This window comes from Mustela nigripes, chromosome 6, assembly GCF_022355385.1.
Source record: "Mustela nigripes isolate SB6536 chromosome 6, MUSNIG.SB6536, whole genome shotgun sequence".
Taxonomy (NCBI): Eukaryota; Metazoa; Chordata; class Mammalia; order Carnivora; family Mustelidae; genus Mustela; species Mustela nigripes.
The window spans coordinates 40,242,612-40,263,274 of NC_081562.1; the positions used below are offsets into that span (position 1 = coordinate 40,242,612).

Genomic DNA, 20,663 nt, shown 5'->3' on the forward strand with positions numbered 1-20,663 from the left:
TAATATTACATAAACCTAATCTAAATATCCTATATACATTTATAATTCCTGTTTCTGTGCATTTTAAATCTTGTAAAAATATTTTTAAATCTTTCTTGACCAATTTGAATATTAACTGTTATTATCTTGCTTATTTTATGTGTCTCTCCCACATACAGCAGAGGAGTTCCTTTTTTTCAGTTCCAGTAGGTATACAAGGGTACCTGTTGGCTACAATAAAAAGAATCCTTCCAGAAAGTTTTACTTCAGTGACTTATACTGCATTAAAGAAAGGATTAAGCCTTTTAAAATCCCTTCTGGACCTATTTACGACATGAAGATTTAGAACATAAGCTGCTTTATTATAGCTCTAAGATAAGCTTTAAATATGCAGTAATTTTCCATGTGGCATATAAATCAACTCCCCCACATGGAAAGTTGCTAAATTCTTAACAGAAGTAGCCCCTAGAGAACTAGTTTTTCCTTCAATTTAAGTATATCTCACTTTATATAATTTTTTCCCTAAAATTTAAATTCAAGTTTTTAAAAAATTACATTTTTAAAATCGAAATTCAAATAAGCCCCTTTTGTGTCATAAGGCATCATCATGGCCACTTGGATTGAAAAAAAAACAAACAACCCTACCATTGGTCAGAAAAGACTGAACTTAAATAAATTAAGGCACCAAAGTATACTACAAATTTGGATAGAAGCACAGTATTTCCAGAAAGATATCACAAGGGGACCTCATCCAGCTTAAGGGTCAAGGAGGCATATTTAGTCCAACTCTTATAAGGTTTCAAAAAGTTTTTATGTTGAAAATTTTAAGGAGATATAACCAGAACACAAAAAGAACTTCTAGAGAATTAGAAGTAGTTCAGGGTAGCTGAAATATACAACATGACAAAAAAGCAGAGAATACGGTCTAAAGCAGTGTCTAGCTAGTAAGTGGCAGCCAATAAATATTTGCTGAATGAACAAAGCTGGTGAAGAAAGATTATGTCATGTTAAGAAGTTTGCATTTCATCCTAAGGGTAACGGGACATCTGTATATATATATGGTGTTGACAACAGCTTTGGTTTCAGAATGATATAAAGTGGTGCAGGATGAAAGGCAGGAAGGCTTTAGGAGTTTATGGTCATAGTTCAGGGGAGAGATGAGAGATGGTGTTAGGAGGATCAGAGAAAAGGGAACAGATCCGAGAGATATTTAACAGGTAGAATCAATAGAGCTTAGCGATTTAGTGAATGAAGAGAAGAGGATTTATGAATGACATCTAGATTTATGGCTATATAGAAGGACGGAGGTACCGTTTACTGAGGCAAGGAACACTGAAGGCAAAGCCGGCTAAGAGGGAAGATGACAAGTTCAAATTTGGAGATGTTGAGTTTAGTGTGACAAACAGACATCCAAAGATGACCAAAGACAGCTCTCTCTGGGGCAGCTAGGTTTATAGATCTGTAACTCAAAAGAGTAGCCAGGCCTGGAGAGATATATTTGACAGCTATCAACACATAAATGATAATTATAGCTAGAGGATTAGATGAGTTTGTACAGACTTTTAGAGAGGATGAACAGACTCACTGTGTACCAAATCTTTTTTTTTCCCTTAAATTTTTTATTTTTTATAAACATATATTTTTATCCCCAGGGGTACAGGTCTGTGAATCGCCAGGTTTACACACTTCACAGCACTCACCAAAGCACATACCCTCCCCAATGTCCATAACCGTGTACCAAATCTTAAAGGAAGTCAATTGAGGACTGGGTTTTTAATTCCAACATTTAACAAACGGACACAAAGGAGTGAACCTGAGAAAAAAACTTTGAAAGAGATTTCAAAGAATCCAGAGAAAAACTAAGAGTGTGAAGAGATGAATGTGTCGGGTAGTATAGTAGGACATCAATATCAAATGCTATTTACACGTCAAATACGATAAGAATTTTAAAATGTTGTACTGGATTTTGTGTCCTATAAGTCATTATGGATCCTGGAGAGAACAGTTTTGGTTTGATAGTAGGAGAAGCCATATTCCAGAGGTCTGAAGTGTGACTGAATTTTGGAGACATTAAAAGATTCCATAAAATGGCTGCAGGATTCACTTGGAAATGGGAAAGTACATGATAGGGCATTCAGGGTATAGAAAAGCCTTTTTTTTTTTTTTTTTTTTTTGGTATGTTGGTCAAGAGTTAGGACATGAATAAGTAGAACCTATGCAAAGAAAAAAAATGACATGACATGAATACAAAGCATCTCTTCAGTGGGAAACTAAGGAAGGTATGGTAGTAAATAAGATTATTATTATTTTTTTAAGATTTTATTTATTCATTTGAAAGAGAGAGACAGAGAAAGTACACAAGCAGGCAGGGAGAGGCAGAGGGAGAGGGTGAAGCAGACTCCCCGCTGAGCCAGCCAAGAGCCTTATGCAGAGCTCGATCCCAGGATCTGGAGATAGTGACCTGAGCCAAAGGTAGAGACTTTACCATCTGAGCCACCCAGGTGCCCCTATTATTGTTGAGAACTGATGAAGCATAGTAATAATGAAAAGCAGACTTTTGGACCTTTTTCTTACTGTTTTTAACATTTCTGTAAGATATGCACCTGTCTATTGCCTCCATCCAAATGATATTTTCCTCATACCTATTACTTGATATTTCACCATATAGATTATTTTATTTTTGTTTACAGATCTAGATTTTCAGACTCCTTACAGGGTGTGTTTTGCTTGAAGTCAGATATAAATGCATTAAGCAACCTCCCCCACCCCACTTTTACCAAATCAAAGAGAAAATTGTGTGCATAGAGGCAAATTCCTTAAGGTTAACTAAAAAATTATTGATAAGGAAATCTATTGTTCTTAATTTCTGGCATTTTGACTGCATTAAGGCCTACTTATTCATTATAAAAGGCAGTGCCACTGAGTAAAAGCAGCTTCACACCAATAAATAAAATAAAATGGGTATTTATTATATTGAATGAAAAAATGGCAGTATTTCTAAATATACCTTTGGGAGGATGGTCTGGACCATTCAGTGCTCCCTGGATAGCGGCCTGGGCAGCAGAATTCTGGGCCTTCAGCATTTCAATGGTTTCTCTTAGTTCTATAAGTTCAGACTCCTGTGAAACAAACAGAATTTAGAAGTTTTAATGCCTAGAGAGAAAAGTAAAATGTCCTTGTTCATAATTCATCATCATACGGGTTTCATTTTATGTAGTACTAATGTCTGGGGAGATTTGGATGCCTGACTGACCTTGTCAAGTCATATCTAACAACTTCTTATTTATCTAAATGTAAAGGAGAATTTTAGAAAAATGTCTCAGTTATTCTCATATAAATGTGATCTGAATAGTCTTTATTCCTTTCAAAGGGTAGCATCTAAAGCTGACCAATGCAACATAAAGCAAGACATCACACTGCACATTTGATACCACACTTATTAATACCACCATGATTAGATCAGAGAGTAGTGAGCAGAATTGCATAGGTGCCTCACATGGCATTTATTGTCAGCCGGAAACCCTGAATTCTTGTTGAATGAATGACTTCAGATTTTGTCTCCTTTACATTGCCCTTGGGGAACTGATTCTTTATATTCAAGTATAAAAGCAGGAACTCATCCCTACCTTGCCTTAACTACACGTCATCTTATTAAATTCTGCTGGGCAAATCAAGGTCATCTTAGATTCTGATACTTTTCATCCAGTAATATTCCCAGTATGGAGACCCAATTTTACCAAGCCAAAGCAACATGGGAATTTTTTTTTTTTTTAAGTGAATAGAAGTACATGCAATCTACAGCCCTTAAATGATACCAATTTATTTAAAAAAAAAAAAAAGGTAGCCTACACATCAAATTGTTATGAAACATCTCTTTTCTTATTGAACTCAAGATAACTTAAAGATGTGTCCCAATGAACATAGACATGATTTTTCACAGTTATGTAAGTGAATTGTCAGAAACGACTATAAGGAAGAATGAAGAAGATAGGATATATGCCTCTCCAAAAAAGGAAGTAGAATATTGTTTCAGCATGGGCAGTATTTCCCTGAGGAGCTCAAAACAACTCTAAAAATTAGAATTGTTGTCAGCCTCTTAGAAGGAGAATCCCTAGGGAATGTAAATTGTCATTCATCATTTTCTGTAGCATCTTTGGCAGGAATTCAAAGAATCAGGCTCAGTTTCTTCACTCTATAGTAAATAGCTTATTCCTAGTCTCCATCTCCCAGAATATATTAAAAAGGTAAGATCACCACAATTGCTTTTGGAGGAAACATCTTCAGATGTAAGAACATCCAGAGACTAGTCTAACCCTGGACACTTGAAAAAAAAAAAACCAAAAAACTAAAAAACTAAAAAACCCAAAAAACATAAAATAGGCAATGCTAAGTGAAATGATAGCCAAGTTTGGAACAGATACCTAGTATGTCCTATAACTATTTTCACTGGATATCTGACATATTTCTAATAGAGGACAGATAATTAAAATAATAATAAACCCTCTTACAGACTTCTAATAGTTTATAAGTCAAAGAATCTCATAATGAGCGATCGGTAGCCACCTCCCGGATTCACAGCTGGATCTTCAAATATTTGACTGTAATTTAATTTGCATATATTCATCAAAAAGGAAAAATAACATGTTTGTGGAAAATTTCCACTGCCATAATACAAAATTCAGACCCAATTCATCATAATTTCTCACTATCTCCAAGTTCTATCTATAATTTTGTCCCTTGCTCAATCAGTAATAGGTAAGTTTTCCAAAATTTAATGTATTTTCCATTTAAAATAAATCTCCCAATAGTAAAATGTTTACAGAAATTCATTCTACCTTTACCAGAAAACTTCACAAAAGGAGTTCTATAGTGCATACTTAATGAATCACATAATTTAAATAGTAATTTTACAACATATAGACTAGAATACACATTAAATTTTAATGAAAATCAGATTTTCATCCTTGAATTTAAAATCAAGAGTGCTCGTACTATGGATTAAAAAAATCTGCTGAAAAATGTGGCCTTAGGTTGAAAGAATAAAAATGGAATGAGATCTCATGCAAAGGTCTAAAAAATACAGCTTAATTTTATGAGTAAGCTGACTTATTTCAATGTCTAAACTTTAATCTTTTCTAGAGAAATCTCTCCTCAAAACTGTTTTTAAAAAGATTAGAAGTGGAATGCTCAGGGAATATTGTTTTTTCAGAAAACTGCATTTAATATGAGATAGAAGAATGGAGGCTCTCACTGCTAGGATAAATGAGGCAGAAGAAAGAATTAGTGATACAGAAGACCAAATGACAGAGAATAAAGAAGCTGAGCAAAAAAAATGAAGAATGATCACTTTTAAAATTCTTTTTTTTTTAAAGATTTTGTTTATTTATATGACAGAGATCACAAGTAGGCAGAGAGGCAGGCAGAGAGAGAGAGAGGAGGAAGCAGGCACCCTGCTAAGCAGAGAGCCCAATGCAGGGGCTCGATCCCAGGACCCTGAGATCATGATCTGTGCCGAAGGCAGCGGCTTAACCCACTGAGCCACCCAGGCACCCCCTAAAATTAAGTATTTTCTTTAAAAAGATTATTTATTTATTTGAGAAAGAGCGGACACAAGTGGCAGGGGGAGGGGCAGAGGAAGAGGGAGAAGCAGACTCCCTGCTGGACAGGGAGTCCGATGTGGGGCTCGATCCCCAGACCCTGGGGATCATGACCCAGGTCAAAGGCAGAACCTCAATTAACTGAGCCACCCAGGTGCCCTTAAAATTAAGTAGCTTTAAAAACACAACCGCTATTAAGAGGCTAGTCGTTATACAGCATGGCACAATAGACCCAAAGGCAGAATAACTAGGTAACAGGTCCATTCATTATGTAAATTGGGAAAATCATATGTATGAAAAAATTAGGTTAGCCAAATTCATATTAGTAGTTCTTCAGGGAAACTTGATAAGTATAAGTAAGGGCTTATAAGATATTCCAGTGACTTTCATTAAAAAGATAGTTAAATTCAACACTGATAATCTCTCCAAACCTGAACTAGGTGTCTCTTCATATCTGCAAAAATCCTTCCTTCTTCCTTATTTCAGTTAATGAGATCCACCTACCACATCACTCCAACTATCACTCTATCCCTTTCACCGAGTTTTCCCGTATGATCTCTCCCTTTGCTATAAGTATTTTTCTCATCATTAAAGGCCTGGTGAAATATCTTCATATGCTTGAAACCTCTTAGCTTTCCTTTCAGGTAAAAATGTCCCTTCTCTGCACTTTCAGACCATTTAATGCATTCAGCTTATTTAGTTGTTGTAGACTTTGTCTTTTCACTGATATTTATGATCTCAGTAAATTTTGGGATGATTTTGTTCAAATGTTCTAGTCTATGTTAAACAGGTGTTTCTCTCCTTCAAAGAATAATGTAAAGCTTCAATTCTACATATGTTTTAACAATGGAGTGTTTGATCACCTACAGTGCCATATCAAAACATCAGTGACGTTATTATTCATTCTAAACAGAAAGTCTGGATATGGCTAAGTCAGTGAAATCGTTTCCTTCGGATGGCAACAAAGTCAGGTTTCCCTTTCTCTCTTCCAGGAGTAAGTACGTAAAGATTAATAAAAGCACTTTATAATGGAAACTTGGCTGAGACTTAGAAATTGTTTTATAATAGTTTGTTCCTAGTCTTCTTTTCTTTCTTCTTCATAATTACAGTTGGTGGTTCACATTTATTTTTAAGCTATGTATCTTTTTTAAAAAATATTTTTATTTATTTTAGAGAGAGAACCCAAGCAGGATAGAGGAAGAAAGAATCCCAAACAGGCTGTGAGCTGAGCACAGGGCCCCAGGAGGGGCTAGATATCACAACTCTAAGATCACTATCTTGAGATCACGACCTGAGCTAAGACAGAGTCAGACCCTCAACTGATTGTGCCACCCAGGGTATCCCTTAATTTATATTTTTCTAAGATGACTATAATGCTTAGAAATTACAATGCTGCTTCCAAGTACAATTATGAAAGCCTCTTTTTCTGACGGGGGGTGCCTGGTGTGGAGTAGATCAGAAATATAATAAGAAGCAAGTTCTAGAAATAGCCAAATATAAAATCCTTTGACACTCTGAAATATTTTCATTTAGTCTCTTTATTTTGAAGGGGACCAAATAAAAGATACTTCAGTTTTGAGACTCTTTATTCAACTTTCAGAAGAAAAACCTGGAAAACGTATATGCCATCAAGATATAGGCTTAATGCCTCTTCTAATTCAGTAGTTATATACTGTATATACAGTATATACATTGTATACTAAAGAGAAGACAGGACCTAGGATGATTCTATACAGGATCTTGGGAATAGATGATCAGATTATACTTTGTTGGTATTTTTCCACCTTTCAAAAGTGGGAACTAAACTGAAATTTCATTCACCTATAATAAGCTCTTCAAGATAACAATGCCTCAGACATCTGCTTTTTCCAAGACAGTTTCTCGTGTAAAACAAGCTGGATGGAGTCAGTATCTTTTCTAACTGCTTTGTACATGTCTCTGAGGCTAACCGAGTTATCAAGGTCAGACTTAGAACGCTTCAAATGAGGTGATCAAATACTTTTTGTCATAATACTAGCCCTAACCTATTGGCTCTTCCAACCTAATTTCCTAACTACATCTGACCTCCTTCCAAATTTCTCCTGGACACAGGCCTTGCTGAAAATCCTACAAGCTTGGCTCAACCAATTTGACATTCTAGGCAAGACTTAAAAATTTGCTCCAAACCTGCTTTTGCTTCCTTACACTGGCACTCAGTTAATCTTACACTATCTAGCTGTACCTTCTTTGAACATGTCCTACTCTCCATGCCTATGTATGTGCCTTGAAAGCTTGTAAATTTTTCTACTGAAAGAACCCAACCAGCCCTGACTCTAACAAAATGCTCTAAGTTCCCCGAATTCCAGTAGCACAAGTAACTTGATTCCATGAATAACATGGATTCAAGTTATCCTTTGCTCTAAAAGGCTAGTGAACATATTTTCTGACTCTAGTGATACATATTTTTTAAAGATTTTATTATTTATCTGACAGAGAGAGATCACAGTATGCAGAGAGTGAGGGGGAAGCATGCTGAACAGAGAGTCCAATGAGGTGCTCGATCCCAGGACCCTAAGGATCATGACTGAGCCAAAGGCAGAGGTTTTAACCCACTGAGCTACCCAGGCACCCCTCTAGTGATACATTTTTAAAAACACTTCTACATGACAAATATTTTAACCTGAAATGGGAAGAGTTAATGTAAAGACCCAATTCGATGAAATTTTTAGCTAGTTTCACATTATCTATTTTCAGATGATTGGCTTTGCATTTTCTCATTTTTAATGCTTAAGCGTCTATTCATCTAGTCACCAAAAAAGCAGCTTCACAGAGGTAAGAGTGAGCAAACCCCAGACTTCACAGTTGGCATGAAGATCAATATCTGAGCTCTACCACTTCTACAAAAAGATATCCCTCTGTTGTCTCTGACATTCCTGTTAATTAATTATTTTGAGAGAGAGCGAGCGAGAGAGAGAGGCAGAGAGAGCATTTAAGCAGGCTTCATGCCCAGCAGGGAGCTGGATCTCAGTATCACAACCCTGAGATCATGACCTGAGCTGAAATCAAGAGTCAGACATTTAATCAACTGAGCCACCCACGTGCCCCTGTGTTCTGACATTCTAAAAAGACTAACCAAGTACACTTCAATATATGTTCTAATGGCCTCTGGCACAACTGCTACAGGGAAATAATTTGAAAGTCTTCAAATTATCAGTGAGTATAACCTTAGTAAGTTCGCTGGAATTTAGCAGTAGTTCTGAAAAAAATTCATTCATAAAAATACAGACTTGTAAAATTCTTGCCATTTTGATGACTTGCATTACAGCCTTTGTCATCTGGTATTCTATAACAAAATAAAGTGCTGAACAAAAATTTGAATGGCATTTTTTTTTTCAGTTCTGACAAGGATGGTACAAAGGTCGTACCACTCCAGATGCAGAGAAAAAAGTTATTTTTATCACATGTAATAGATATCTCAGGCCATTAAATTTTAATTCTCTCAAAGAGTCTTGATGGAGAAGTGCTAATAAAGGAACAAGGACCATAAATCCAGGCAAAATTCTTCTTTTTTTCTTAAGATTTTATTTTTTTATTTGACAGAGATCACAAGAAGGCAGAGAGGCAGGCAGAGAGAGAGGGGAAAGCAGGCTCCCCGCTGAGCAGAGAGCCCAATGTGGGACTTGATCCCAGAACCCTGAGCTTATGATCTGAACCAAAGTCAGAAGCTTAACCTACTGAGCCACCCAGGCACCACTCCAGGCAAAATTCTTGATCAGACTATGTAAGTGTCGCCATCTGTCGAACCTTAGGTTAGGTATAGGGCAATACTTAGAGACAATTTCTCTGTCCAGCTAACAAGCATTCATGACAAGTATCTCAATTTTTCCTACTTATAAACTTACTATTATGTAGCATGTAGCCTTCCAGTCGCTACTGAGGATGCTATTAAACTGTCCGGGAAATCCTGATGAACTGATCTTCATTAACTAACTTTTATCATGTTAGTTTAGAGTCAAAAGCCTTGGAATGGCTCCTTATTTTCAAGGACCAAATTCCCTAGACATCTTTCTAGGCTTAGTTTCACATTTTCCTTCTCCAAGTCCCTTAATGTCTCCCTTAATGTCCCTCCTTGCTGCTCATGCTCACTGTGCCCCTTCTTCTACAACATGTAGTCCCCCGTTTTCCTGGAATTCTTCTTCTTCATCCTCCTAGAGCCCAAAGGGCCCTCCCTCTCTGTGCCGCATCTACTCCCATCTCCCACCCATGCCGTCTTCTACCCCTATCCCTACTTCGAACCGTGCCATCTTCACTTCTGGAACCAAAGTCAGGATGCAGTAATCCCCTGTGAGCCCACTCAGGACACTATATTATTATATTTCCAATGGCACCCCAAATTTTCTGCCTCCTGAGCGATTCATACATGTCTTTTCCTTCTCACCAGGCTATAAATGTATAAAAGAAGTGCTCTGGTAAGAGAACCAGGATTCCAGATATGGCACCTGGGAACAAGGAAAGATTTTAAGACACTATTCAAGGAAGTGGACTTGGTCTATAAAATCAAGCTAAAATTTTGATACAGCTTTCAGGCTATTGATGCCCTATGATTGTTGAAAATCATACTTTGAAGCCAGAAGAAGTCCGGTCACTTGGATTTGAGTCCCAGCTTCATTTACATTTAAGTATGTAGCCAAGAACATGTAACCATCTTGGTTTTTGTTGCTTCCTGTGTTAGCATCCCACCTTGCCTCCCAATATCCTCACTCTCAACATTCTCAGTGGTGCTGATCCTCACCTGGAATCCTGTATTTATAATCCTAACCTGTCACCTATTAGAAAATAAACTGTATTTTATATTAGAACCAGTTATAAACTAGGATATAAACAGCATGTGTGTGTGTGTATGTGTATATAAATAAAATGCATACATATATTATATGTAGTATATGTTACCTACATATATGTATTTCACTGCTGGATTCTCACTAGCTAGACCCATCTCTCATACACAGTAGAAATTCAACATAGCTTTGGTGAATGATTAAATGGACAAATGAGCCTTGGAACTCGAAGAACAGAGTTTCAAAACCTCTGCTCTATATGCACTAATCTTTTTCCCAGGATTGTTGGATCACCAGAGAGCAATATACCCTTTTATCTCAGCTCCCTAAAGAAATGACTTTACTGAAATATGATTAAATGTTATGCCCTCAGCTTTTAGAGAAATGTCTATTTGAACAGCAGTTTTGCCTTTTGTTATTCCATGACCCCAATTTAAGAAACTTTACAATAAATTTGTCCTTGAATTCAGTGCCAAAAAGTTTTTCACTTCGATCTAAATTGTGCTCTTCTGGTCAGAAAATGAGAACAGACGGGCCAAGCAATCTCCCTTTGTGCCTTAGCCTCCTTGACATTCAACTCCTTTCAGTGCTTTGTGGTACCGATTACACAGGCTCAGGCATCTTATTATATACATTCCTCTGCTTGTTTGCACTAGATTCTGTTATGGAATTGTGCCGTTTCATATTGCAATTAATTTTATGATTCCCAAAGCCACCTTGGAAGTACGCAAGTTATAAATCTCAGATTAGTAAAATAAACAACTTACTAATGTTGTTGTGTGTGTACAGCTTGGATTGAGACATGCAATCACTTTATTTTCAGTTAAAAAATGGCAAGGCAATTTCAGGCACCATGATATCTTCTGAGAAAATTTTATAATTTTGGCAATGTTCCTTTATGGTTAATGTGCACACAGTTATAAAATTCCGTGTATTATGCAGATACATTTAAAAACACTCAGGCATTATTCAGAGGCATTACAAATTAACAAATGCATCATAGTTTTTCAATATCTATGAGAAGTTTAACTTATAAATACAAAAGAATCGAAGAAAATATGGGATGGTAAAAAATGCTAATTTTGATTTCTTGAAGACACTGAGACTTGAAATACTAACCATGATTTTTAGCAAGACACTGGCATATGATCAATGATGAATTTGGTTTAACCTACATTTTTTTTTTTTTTAAGGGAAAAAAGGAGGGAAATGTAAAGAAAGGTAATATTTTTTTTTGGACTACCCACTGTATGTGGCCTTAGATCGTATCTTGTTTATTGCTCAGAGTGATTCTGCAAGGTAGTTATTATAAACCTGACTTCTGAAATGATGACCGTGAGGGTCAGCAAAAGAAGATTCGACAGCTCTTAAGAGGTTCCCCGAGATTCATACTCAAGCTTCCCTGGGCTCCAGCATTCATATTCTTCCCCACTTGGCTGCCCTAAATGACCTCGTCATCCTGTTTGCTGAGCTCTTAGGTTACATAGTGAAGTGGTAAACTGGAGGGCTTCTCTCTTCTTCAAAAAAAGATGAAGATAAAATTCCTGTGCCCCAGAGGCATTTGTCACCTTCCCTTACAGAACAGGTTTGACAGGGATGCACAGTATTCTCTTCCATGGGCAGGGGAAAATCTCTGAAATAGGAGAATGAAGATAAGGGCGAATAAAACAGAGCTTGCTAATTACACCAGGCTAGTACAGGAATATTTAGTTTTCTCCTGAGTTTAATTGGCCTGTTCATTCAGGTGTTTTTTTGTTTTTGTTTTTTTTTTTTTTTTTAACTTAAAAAAATGGTAAACTGACAAAATGGTAACATATACTAGTTCTCTAAAGCTAATGACATACTTTACAGAACTGAAGACAAAACTGAAGCCATTTCTCAGGACAGAAATAGGTACTGATTCTGAAAATATCCAAAGCCTTCTTGATTTTGGATCTCTTTGGAAATTAGACGAAAACTATGGACGTCTGCTCATATTATGCCCATATGCAGTTTTTACAAATGTTTCCGTATAGTTTTGGAGACTTCATCTGTCTCTTACACTGATCCAAGGTCTCAGGTCAGGTTTACCAAAATAATGGCTGAGAGGTAAGTTACTGGTCCTCCCATGGAAAGTGTCCATTTTCTTTCCTGGCAACATGAACCTTTTTGATATGTTTGCCTCATGAACTAAATTCTCCTGTTTCTTTCTTTTTAGAGTTCCTTCCCCCCCTTCCATAAAACCCTTTGAGTTTATTTTAAGATTTTTGATATGAGTTAACTTTACTTTTCAAAGACAGCAATCCCAGATGCCAATTAACCCACATTACTCCAAAAGGACACAAATTTTCATTTAGCGTTCTATATTTCTAAACTTCAGCTCAGGATCAGTGTTTCAGCCTCTTGTCCCACAGATGATGTAACGTGAGCCCCTTCCTTTACAGAGTCCTCACCTCTCCTCCAGACTTTCTCCACAGCCATCTCTGCCTATAGCCATCATCTGTATCTGGGCTTACAGACCACGTGTTTGTGAAAATTCTTATCGGAGTGTAATTCTTGCCAACTGTATAACAAGTTGTTCCCAGAATATTCTAACTCTTCTTCTATACAACTGTTTCTCTTCCTAAACATTGGTATTCTTTTAATAGGTCCAACCGGGAGTAAAATAATAGAATGCCTGGGAAGAACTTCGTGCGTGTGGGCCCGTGTGTGTGTGTGTGCATGTGATATGTGAGCTCTGCTATGGGTTAAACTGAATCATATGTCTTTAAAACTTAAAATTTGAAAAGAAAAAGTATTATCTTGTCATTTTCCAGTTTAGGGTGTAATGTATCCTCTGCCACATTATGTTTAAGGAGCTGCCCCTCGTGCATTGTTTAAACATTCTCTGCATCTTGCTGTCTTATTTCAAGCCCCCCGTGGCAATTCTTGGACATACCTTCTGTTCTGCTGTCATGGTTAGACTCTGCAGCCGGCCAGTCATATTCCCTAAACTCTTCTCAAAAGCTGCTACGAGGTGAGCCTGGGAACAAAAATGGAAGGAACACCTTTTGAATGTCAGAACCTTATGTGGATGGATGACAACTCTTGATTTTATAAAATGCTTAATTTCAGGTATTCTAACTCTTTAAATACCAAGACCATCATGGTTAGCTTTCAATGACGACTCTCCTTCAATGTAAATCTTTGTTTATGTCATTTCTAAAATTCAGTTTAAATTCAGCGCTTCCATCTCTTGACATTTAATGTGAGTTCAACTTCTGAAAAGGGATGGTATTTTGCAAATAACAACACCTTCTGACTTGCATATCACAGAGGATTTGACACCCAAAATACTGAATAAAGTTCAGAGTTACCAAGTTTTTAGACTTAAAGCTCAAGAGGAGGCCACTGCCACCGTCAATGGACAAATGTTTCTCATTTTTATACGTGCATGATGACCTTTGGAGATACTGTTAGCTCCTTCATTGTCATGATCCTCTTTTTCAAGTGTCAGACATCTGCTGACAGCTAACACACGATCTTTCCTCTTTTTGTGTGTACAAAGAATGGAATCAGAAAGAGTTGTCTTCACTTTCCAAACTCCTTTCAATAAGAGAGCTTTTATTTCTACTTTATTCCCTTCAACTAAGGAAGTGCGGGGAGGCCAGCTAGAGATGATATTCAGTCACATTTTATTTAAGTTTTCATGGATTTTGGGTTTTATTTTAAATCTCAGGGAATTATACATATTGAGGTATAAGACACTAACTCTTATGATTAAGAAGTATTTGACAATATTACAGCTCTTGAATAGGCCAGTGTCTGTTGGCATGCCGTTATCCAACAGCTTCACTCACAGAATATTAAGCATGGAGAGGTGCTTCAATCTTTCACTGTTGCTGGAGGAGACCTACAGGTGCCTTTTAAAAAATTTTTTATTTATACATTTTAATCAACATATAATGTATTATTTGCTTCGGGGTACATGTCTGCGAATCATCAGTCTTCCACAATTCACAGCATCCACCAAAGCACATACCCTCCCCAATGTCCATCACCCAGCCACCCTCTCCCTACCCCTCCCACCCCCCAGCAATTCTCAGTTTGTTTTCTGAGACTGAGAGTCTCTTATGGTTTGTCTCCCTCTCCCAGTCCTATCCTGTCTTATCTTAGACTGATTGAATTTTATTATGCCCTCACAAAGATACAATGATAGAACATTTTACACCTTACATCTGTAAAAAACTATACGTGTCAAGGGTGGGGAAATTTGGCAATCCTTGGCAAAACGTTAATTTTTTAAGAGAAGGGAGTAAAAGGACTTATTAAAATACATCACCTTGTTACTCTAGTAGAGCTGAAAAGCTGAGGTAACTATTATCAGACAGATGCCAGAAGTCCCAAGAATTAGGGCACTAGAAATTTATTCCATTAGTTGTAACAGCTAGAAGTTTATTCCACTACTGATAACAGCAAGAATTTTATACCATTATTGGTAACAGCTAGAATGTATAAGTCTCTTTCATTAGTATCACATATAAAGGCATCTTTGTTCCTAGCTCTGAGCTTATCTTGTGCTCCCTTTCTTTTCCTGACACAGCAATATAAAGATCATTTGTGAAGAATACTTCAATTAATCTTCAGTCCACCAGTACAACTCTTTATTCTTTTTCCACTCTCTCTTGTCTCCATCTCCCCACCCCCTGTCCCACCAACTGGCTGGCTCTCTCTCTCTCTCTCTCAATCTCATACACACACACACACACATGCATATAACCTTGAGAATTATACTCCAAGGCTAGTTAGCAGATTTATTAGGATAAATAACACTCTTTAAAAAAAACAAACAAACAGTATCTCGTAGTTGAAAATGTTTCCAACAACAAGGAATATCCTTACATCAGACTTACTATATCAGAGATTAGCATAAGGTTATGTTCCATTTTCTCTCATACAAAAACTTTTTTATTGTAAAAAAATTTAAGTGAATAAAACCATATTAACCATATTAAAAGTGAACAAAATGAAAACGCACAGCTCACTGGTTTCTCAAGTGAACATTCATACACTCACCAGCCACGTCAAGAAGATTGTAGAAGTTCTCCCTTTCCTTTCTCCTGTCTTCCCCTCTCCCTGCCCCAAAGATAACCACTATTATTGTAACACTTATGATAATTATTTTCTTCCTTCTCTTTATAGTTACACAACTAAGCTTGCATCTCTAAACACCATGTTTTAGCTTGTCTATTTTTAAAACTATCAGAGTGGAATCATATGCCACAATTTTTTTGTGACTGTTTTCCTTTTCTTAACATTGTGTTTCTGAGATTCAAACATGTGGTATGTCACAGGGGTTAGATTTTTGCTGGAATGCATTGCTTTATGTGATTTATAATATATTTGTCCATGATTGACCATTTGTGCTGATTTCCATTTAGGTTATTAACAATAATCCTGCTGTGACTATACAATGGGTTACTAACTCCTAAAATAAAATCTCTCACTTTCTTTTAGAATAGAGAAAATTCTGGCTGGAAATCACTGTTAATATGTACTAAAAGAAATGCAAGATTCTACTCAATATTGTAATTTTAATTCTCCCAAACAACTGTGCAACTTTATTATCAGATATGTAAACTTGAATGTATAAACTCAGAAGGAAATTTTACTTTTACCTTCTATGCATATTTTCTCAGTTAAACAGGAGTTAAAATATGACAAAGAAAATAGGAATGTGAATATGCTGAATAAATATACTGCTTGTATTTTGTAGCTATTAGTTAATACAAAACATTCACTATGACAATGTCAGTTTTTAATTTTTGGAACATTGCCGTTCATTAATTACTCATACGAAAATGTATAAGTAGTTACCAAAGAACATTTTAAGTCACATTATTCTCCATGAAAAATATGTTGTGAGTATGTTAGTGCAATACTGCTTTAAATTTAAAGGTTTAAATTTAAATTTAAACCTAAGGCCTTGGCTTAGGTTGTCAGATTAACTTTGTTACTTTAAAGGTAATACAGGTTAAATTTCTCACCAGTTGGATTAATGGAAAGGGAGTCCAAGAGACCAATAACAGAAACCATTCTTACCAGTGATGATCTTTGTCAACTCAGTGGAAGGAAAATGGAAAATAAAACCAATTGACTATAGGGCAATAGATCTTACCTGAAAAACTTAATAAAACGATGACTTTTTTTTTTTAATTGTGGATTTTTATGGGGGCTATTGATCATGGTTTACTTGCTGCTGACTTTTTCATTACCAGCTGCATAATTTTCAAGCCAGAGCAAAATTATATCAATATGATACAATCCCTGACTTGTATTAGTTAAAGTTTGTCAAGGGAATAAAATAGACACAGATGCATATTAGTTAAGGGAAGGTATTTCTGGTACATACTGTCTTTAGTTTTAGAATCCCATAATATAATCTGAATCTTTACATAAAGAGAATTATTGTGCTGCTAAGTGGTAAGATGGAAAATTATGAAAAGTGCCTGCATTGTACTCACTCACCCAGAATTTAGTGACAGTCCATCAACCAAAAAAGATATACATAGATTTATATGGAGATGTATATAAATGTGACTTTACATTTGAAAATCAATAGATGTACTGAAAATGATTCTGAAATTATTATAAATAAGGTTTTGCATTTCTTTTACACATCATAAAATCGTTCCTTCAGTGTTTGTCATTGTTAAAACGTACAAAATTGTTTTCTGTAAAAGGAGATGCAGAAAAGCAAGAGTAACTGCCAGAATACATAAAAATATTAAATAGAGCAAAAAATAGGACACAATCCTAAACAAAATAATACCCGAGAGATTTTTGGCTAAAAGACATATGTGCTGAAAGGGAAAAAAAAAAAAAAAGTACCCTTTGTTTTGTGACATATTCATTCAGTGGTATCTTTGAAAAATTGAAATAATAATGTCTTAGTACCCATTTCTAAATATGTAAGAGCTGAGGTTCATAAACAAAATATATTCGAACATAAACTAATGCTCCCCATCAGACTTGGCTGTAGGGAGGGGCAGGTGAGAGGCCAGAGGGCCCCTGGCCCCTGCATGATATGACCATATGTTCACAGATGCTTGCTGGGGTGCTCCTCTTTTCTTCCTGTTCATAGGTGGGTACTGATTCAGGGAAGGTTGGACAGCAGTCTGCCAACATACGCTCTCTCCTTTCTAAAAACATCCTAGTAGAAAGGGCTTTATAGAGAGTCCTCCAGGGGCTTTCTGAAGCTCTAATGAGAGAACTTCAAAAGTGGATGGGAAGACTCAGTGCACATTCTACTGAATGAAGGTTTGCTTTACCAGTCAAATGAGGAGTGAGTTGGTTGGACACCTTTCTAATTTACCACTGCTCCTTTTTTTTTTTAAGGTCTATTTATTTATTAGAGAGGGAGAGAGAGAGAGAGAGAGAGAGAGAGAGAGAGAGAGAGAGAGAAAGCAGTGGGAGAGGGAAAGAGAATCTCAAGCAGAATCCACCCTGAGCACAGAGCCCAACATGGGGCTTGATCTCACGACCCTGAGATCATGACCTGAGCCAAAACCAAGAGTCAGATGCTTAACTGACTGCCCTACCCAGGCACACCTGCTGCTGCTCCTTTTAACAAAGTGGGGATGAAGCATTTTAGTAGAGAAGCAGGTAAGTTTCAAACGTAAAAATTAAAACATGGGTCATTGTGTGGACTCTTTATAAAAAGATTATTGCCTGGATCAAACACAGATCAACTAAGAGATCAATTAAAAAAAAAACCCAGGGGCGCCTGGATGGCTCAGTGGGTTAAGCCGCTGCCTTCGGCTCAGGTCATGATCCCAATGTCCTGTGATCGAGCCCCGCATCGGGCTCTCTGCTCATCTGGGAGCCTGCTTCCTTCTCTCTCTCTCTGCCTACTTGTGATCTCTCTCTGTCAAACAAATAAATAAAATCTTTAAAAAAAAAAAAACCCAAATTAAGAAAAATCATTTTAGTCCTGATAGAGTGATTAAATATTGAGTAAAAAATGAATATCTAGATACTTAAATAATCTTTAAATTTCAAAAAATAACAAATAATTAAAATCTTATCTCAGGGCACCTGGGTGGCTCAGTCAGTTAGGCGTCTGCCTTTGACTCAGGTCATGATCCCAAGGTCCCGGGATGAAGCCTGGCGTAGGGCTCCCCGCTCAGCGGGTAATCTACTTCTCCCTCTGCTTGCCACTTCCCTTGCTTGTGCTTGCTCGTCTCTCTCAAATAATAAATAAAATCTTTAAAAAATCATGGCTCCTTTGCTACTTCACTTCTATACAATAATGCTCATTGTAGTGATCTTATTCAACCAGAAACTAAAAGGTTTACTCTTTTACTCTTTTAGTCTAAATAAAGCTTTTATCTAAAGGTTTTACTATTTTAGTCAAAATAAACTAAAAAAAATACAAGGTTTATCTTTACTTCCAATAGGATTACAAGGTTAAAAATAATTTTTGGCTTATATTAAAAAGTTCTGTACAGAGAATTTCATTCAGTCTGTATTATGATTAATTCCTGCATATGTATAATATGTATATGTATAATATATGTATATATATAATATTTATATGTATAATATAAGCATATATTACGCACATCAACAGATATTAGCAAATATCTGAATTTGTTACTTTGAATATCTGAACATATTCTCTGAATGAAATTCAAATGCAGTATTTTTTAGAACTATTTTTTAGAAAAAATAAAATATTAACAAAAAAATTCTATGATGATTTATATGCTCTGAGATCTAAAGTGACATTGTAAACCAAATGGTAAAGAAAGTAAGTTCATAATGATTTACAGTGAATAGGTAACTTATGAGTAATTTGAATTTCTAAATGTATAAAGATTATATGTGTAAAAATACAAATTGACATAGACATACAAGACCACTGAGTAGAAAACCATGATAGAAATTTATCATGGTTTGTTTTATCCAATGACATATGAAGGGATATTTTGGTTGTTTGTGATTTTTTAAAAAATAAAGTTGCCATATATATAGTTTTTTTCTGTGGCTCTTAGGTGATTTCAGAATATTTATAAAATGTATTATGAAGTGAAAAAAAAAAGGCATGCAAAATAGGATATAATTTAGGTTCCCATCCATGTGCAAAAAGCACTACTAAGGGTAACATAGATGTGGCAAGGGGAAGCTGGAGACATTTGGGCATTTTCTCTAAGATCAGCACTTTTTAAACAAAATTGTCTATTTGCCACTACTTCCTCTAATTCTGTATTCATTCCTTTTTCCATTATTGTTCCTTGAGGAGACATTGTAGATGCTTTATTCCTAATAGTCCCCTTTCTCCATGATGTTATAATACCATAGATGTGTGGGATACCTGTTTATGTACTCTAGGAGTAATTGCTTTATGGATAAAAGGTATAAGATTTTTCACCAAAAAAAAAAAACAATTTTCACCCTCTGGTGGTCCTACCAATGCTCTGCAGAGAGTATCTGAGGTAAGGTCATGAAAACACATTAGTGAAAATCAGTGTGGTCTGTATGACCGGAGCACAAATGGTAGGTAGCCAATGACTGACACCTTTAAAATATTTTTGCTCCCTTTCCAAACAATGGCACAGAGTCAAATTTCAGGACTGCTCCCTTATGTTAAAATTTGGTTGCTCCTGTGTGTGTGTGTGTGCGTGTGTGTACGTGCGCACGTACGTGTAAGCCTTTGCAAGTGTGTACTACATATCTGTATTCATGGCTATAAAAACAGATCAATGTTGAAAGGAAATGCAAGAAACTAACAATTGAACACTACATGGCCATAAAAAAGGAGGAGATTGTGCCTTTTGAGACAACATAAATGGACCTTAAGTTATTATGCTAAGTGAAACACAAATGAGAGAAAAGAGAAAAGCAAATGGCGTATGGTTCCACTTTTAAATGAAATCTGAAAAAAAAAAAAAAACGAACAAGCAAAAAGTAGAACCAGAACTAAAAATACAGAGAATGAACTGATGGGGGCAGAGGGGAAGCAGGTGGACAAACAGGTGAAGGGGAGAGGGAGACACAGGCCTCAGTTCGTGGAATGAGTAAATCATGGGAACAGAAAACAGAGCACAAACGATACAGTTAATGATACTGTAATAGTGATGTAATGGAAAAGATGGTGACCAGTTCTTGCAGTGAACGTAGCATAATGTACGAATTTGTCATATCACTAAGCTGCACACCTGACACCAATGTCACATCATGTGTCAACTATTACCCCCACCCCAACCCAACAACTATATTTAGGAAGGGTATCTGAGGGAAAAACAAATAT

At 36.3% G+C, this 20,663-nt stretch overlaps 1 protein-coding gene across 1 annotated transcript in view; it reads right to left on the reverse strand.

Annotated features, from left to right (window-relative positions):
• The window catches only part of NAV3 (neuron navigator 3), a 371,014-nt gene that overhangs the window by 44,942 nt on the left and 305,409 nt on the right, over positions 1 to 20,663 (reverse strand). Inside the window, exons 23-24 of the mRNA XM_059402414.1 lie at positions 13,311 to 13,394; positions 2,987 to 3,098 (exon numbers count right to left, since the gene is read on the reverse strand). Of these exons, the coding sequence (XP_059258397.1) occupies positions 2,987 to 3,098; positions 13,311 to 13,394 (196 nt within the window). The remainder of the gene's footprint in view (positions 1 to 2,986; positions 3,099 to 13,310; positions 13,395 to 20,663) is intronic.